The 4,186-nt window shown below is 43.0% G+C and overlaps 1 protein-coding gene across 1 annotated transcript; it reads right to left on the bottom strand.

Annotated features, from left to right (window-relative positions):
- Positions 1-806: 806 nt before the first annotated feature.
- On the bottom strand, positions 807-3,532 carry LOC148156391 (uncharacterized). Its single transcript, XM_088009947.1, has 3 exons — positions 3,273-3,532; positions 2,931-3,190; positions 807-2,899 (listed from the first exon to the last, which is right to left on the bottom strand). Exons 1-3 carry the CDS (start codon positions 3,530-3,532, stop codon positions 2,505-2,507), a joined length of 915 nt encoding a protein of 304 aa, XP_087866073.1. The 3' UTR covers positions 807-2,504.
- Between the last annotated feature and the right edge of the window lie 654 nt (positions 3,533-4,186).

Raw genomic sequence — 4,186 nt, 5'->3', positions numbered from 1 at the left:
TTCATTATAATATTGTTGCTGATATAAAAAAAAAGTTATCTGTAATATGTAATATGTTTACATTATGGTAAGAGATAAAATGTTTGTAGTTTCAACTTAATATTTTCAAGTAATCTCATGTAAATAAAATATGTTGATTTGACAAGCTTTAAGTATTTGAGGGAAAGAGGGAAAATATGTCTGTTCTACTTATTTGCATTGTGTGGAACGGATGTACACAATAGAATTAAGTAAATTGAACAGCTTTTTTCTTTCAGTGTAATATAGAAATGTTATAGTTAATTAAATACATGTATTGTAAATTTAATGTTATTACATAAAGTATGGTTTATAGGTTAAGGTAAAAGGTTAGAACCACTAACTGTTTACCTTAACCTAATGGTATTTTATTTATCTGTAGCTTTTACGGTGTGTTGATGTACAAAGGCTGTTCAATAAAGAAACATGAACCATTAGTTTGAGAGACCATCTTTTCAACCGGGACGCTACAACCCTCACTAAGGTTCTGCTGGAAATTTTCTTCTCGAACCATGTTCAATATCCATTGTTACAGTGTGTGGTATGTGAAATTGTTTGTTGGGTTTAAATTAGAAATAAGAGGTGGTTAAGACATGGTTAAATCTAAAATAGATTTAAAAGGATTAAAAACAAACTAAATTAAAATAGATTAACAGTATCAACTTGAACTTAAATAGAACTATAACCTAGGTTTAAATAAATAGTATCCTTTAGTACCCAACAATAGGTTTAAATAAAAAAAAGGATTAAATAAATTATTCTGAAAGAAACAGGGAAACTGTTTTGTATTGAATTTTGTGTCATTGTATCTCAACTGTTTGTGATATTGTTGTTTATTTTCTTTGTGATATTGTTGTTTATTTTCTTTTCAACAAATAATAAGCCGCCAGTTTAAACTTATTTTCTGGTCTGTGGTCATTAATGCACTTACACTTCTCCCTACTCCCAAAGCCGAACCTAGCACTGGTCCTAATAACTGTAAACACATCGTAAGTGTTACAGATGTACAGAAAATGGATGGATGGATGGATGGATGGTCTTTAAATTACTAGAATTTCCACTTAACTTATTTTTGGTTGTTTTGATATGTATTATAAATGGACCCAAGTGCAAGGTGAGAGACATAGTTAATTTAAGAATATTTTATGAAAACACAAATAATCAAAATTAAAAAAATCTAGGGAACAAAAAAAAGCAAAACAAAGACAAACTGGAGATACGGGAAGATCACAAGGAAACCAGGGAGAAAAAAAGAAAAGTGACGAGACAAACCGGCAGGTGTGAGTGGAGGGAGTGGAAGCAGACTGTGAAGGGATAGAGAAAGTGGCAAAGGAAAGGGGAGAAGATTACACAAAGGAAAACAACCAAAATACAAACACAAAGGAGTAAGGAGACTAAAGGAACCTAATTAAAGTAGAACAAAGGAAAATAACTAGAAACAAGAAATAAACATAATTAGAAGAACAGATGTGAAAAACAAGGCAAAATTAAATGGAAACAGCTAAGGAACACCAAAAGAATCTGAGGAACATTCTGATGGACCAGCAGCCTAGGAGGACGCCGACGGCGGAACAGAAACCTAGCAGGATGCTGGCGAACAGCAGCCTTGGAGGACGCTGGCAGCGGAGCAAGTACCTTGGGGGACGTTAGGGGCAGAGTGGGAACCTTGAGGATCCTGGGGATATGTCCGTCCTGACCTCCTGAGCCTTGTCGCAGGTCCTGTCGACATCCTAGCTGACTTCCTGAGCCTGGCTTGGAGGTCAATGGGACCTCCGACACTGGCAGTGGAGCAAGTACCTGCCGGCGGCAAAGCAGGAACCGGGAGGCCGATGGGACCCATGACGAGGCTCCGGAGGCCGATGAGACACACAACGAAGCCCTGGAGGTCAGCCAGGAGACCAATGGGACTCGCCATGAAACCCTGGAGGTCAGCCGGGAGACCTAAAGGACTCGACACGAAACGCTGAAGGTCAGCCGGGAGACCAACGGGACTCGCCACGAAATCCTGTAGGTCAGCCAGGAGACCAACGGGACTCGGCATGAAACCCTGGAGGTCAGCCAGGAGACCAACGGGACTCGGCACGAAACCCTGGAGGTCAGCCTGGAGACCAACGGGACTCACCACGAAGCCCTGGAGGTTGGCCAGGAGACCTAAAGGACTCGATACAAAACCCTGAAGGTCAGTCGGGAGACCAACGGGACTCGCCACGAAGCCCTAGAAGTCAGTCCGGAGACCAGTGAGTCTGATTGTCTGGTGACGAAGGAGACCTGAGTTCGATGGCGTGAAGTTCCCATAGCACCGCAGTCCTGTGTGCCTCAAGCTCTTCTGCCAACATCTTTCAAGCGATTAGCTCTTCCGCCATCAGCCCCGCAAGTGTAGCCCCCCAAGTGTCAAGCTCCTCTGACACCTCAGTCCTGCTGTCCTCAAGCTTTTCTGCCACCGACAATCAAGTGTGAAGCCTGGAGCCCTCATGACACTTCTTTATTTAGAAGTACCATGGTTGAACCCAGTACCTCAGATTGTCTGTTTTGTACATTTTCAGTAATGTATTGGTGAAGCCTCTGACCACACGTCTGAATATAGATGACTGCTCATGTGGCTGGTCTGGAACCGACTGGCTGTCTTTGTGGATTTCTTCAGATGGCTGCTGGTTCTGCTGCTCCCCTCTGTCCCTCAGCCTTTGGTTCAGCCGTTTCAATTCAAGGTGCAGGTCAGTATTTATGTGCTCCAAGGCGGTGTTTTTATGCTCCAAGGCGCTGTTTTTCTGCTCCAAGTCAATGTTTCTCTGCTCCAAGGCGGTGTTTTGCTGCTCCAAGTCTGTGTTTTCCTGCTCCAAGTTGGTGCTTTTCTGCTTCAAGGCGGTGTTACGCTTCTCTACGCCTCTTTAAGGAGGCGTAATGCTGCCTCAAACTGACATTTTGCCACTCCAAGGTGATGTTTGCCTGCTGCTCCCCTCTGTCCCTCAGCCTTTGGTTCAGCCGTTTCAATTCAAGGTGCAGGTCAGTATTTATGTGCTCCAAGGCGGTGTTTTTATGCTCCAAGGCGCTGTTTTTCTGCTCCAAGTCAATGTTTCTCTGCTCCAAGGCGGTGTTTTGCTGCTCCAAGTCTGTGTTTTCCTGCTCCAAGTTGGTGCTTTTCTGCTTCAAGGCGGTGTTACGCTTCTCTACGCCTCTTTAAGGAGGCGTAATGCTGCCTCAAACTGACATTTTGCCACTCCAAGGTGATGTTTGCCTGTCTGACCCTTCTGCAATACCTCTGCAGTTCATCGAAATCTTCCTGGAGATTGATGATTCTCTCCTCCATGGCGTTTCTTTCCAGCCTCTCTGTCCTGCTTCTCTCCTCCAAGTTGTTGTTTCTCTCCCGTAAGATGGCGCTCATTTGCTCAAAGATAGTTTTTTCCTGCATCAGGATGGTGTAGTTCTCCTTTAAAGTTGTGTTTACTTCCAACTGTTTTTTTAGTTCCTCGTCTTTTTCCCGAAGCAACTGATCTTTTTCATGTGCTGCTTGTTCCATGTTTGTAACTTGAATCTTCAGCTCCTCAGTTGTTTTAATCAGAGTCTGTCTCTCCATAGACATCATGCTGATTTTTTTCAAGATTCTTTCTAACTTCTCTGCCTCTCTAGGTAAGGTCGGTTGTGATTCATTCTGGGAATGAGAAGATGACGCCTTACTGGTCGCACTCATTCTTGTTCCTTTTTGTCTGGAGAAATTGAAAAACTGCTCAATGTTTTCCTTTATTTTTTTGTTAGGAATTTACTTTTAAACTTGAAAATCTTTTGCTTTCAATCTCTTGTTAGGTGACAATCCTTGTGCTTTCTCTCCGACTTCCGCAATGGTTATGACCGTGCAGCTTTGTGATCAATTTACATGATGTCACAAATTGATCTCAGCAGGACAACTAGAAAACTGCTGAAGTTTGAATAAAAACAAACTTTACAGCTGAAAGCAGCTCTGCTTAGCTGATGGCCATTGGAGACAGTTCGGATTTCAAGGCTGAAATCCGCACTTGAGGATAATGGACTGGACGGCAGGGTGCAAGGTCCAACTGTCAAAAGGAAACATTGTGCCCAAAAACAGAAGAAGGGGAAACGGGTGGGCGTGTTGACCCAGCTCATGCCTAGGAAGCCACCAATTCCGACTCTCTTTCTGGCCAATGTCCGCTCACTG

Source organism: Poecilia mexicana, unplaced genomic scaffold (assembly GCF_051168715.1).
Source record: "Poecilia mexicana isolate PSO_F unplaced genomic scaffold, ASM5116871v1 scaffold_11, whole genome shotgun sequence".
Lineage (NCBI taxonomy): Eukaryota > Metazoa > Chordata > Actinopteri > Cyprinodontiformes > Poeciliidae > Poecilia > Poecilia mexicana.
The sequence above is the reverse complement of the archived record's forward strand: the minus strand, read 5'-3'. Positions and strand labels throughout refer to the sequence as shown.

Excerpts from the sequence above, each read along its gene's own strand:
- LOC148156391 (XM_088009947.1), bottom strand. The coding sequence starts at position 3,532 with ATGGAACAAGCAGCACATGAAAAAGATCAGTTGCTTCGGGAAAAAGAC. Across the intron at positions 3,191-3,272 it reads GATTTCGATGAACTGCAGAG|AGGCGTAGAGAAGCGTAACA; the intron begins GTATTGCAGAAG and ends GCCTCCTTAAAG. Across the intron at positions 2,900-2,930 it reads CTTGGAGTGGCAAAATGTCA|GCGTAGAGAAGCGTAACACC; the intron begins GTTTGAGGCAGC and ends CTCCTTAAAGAG.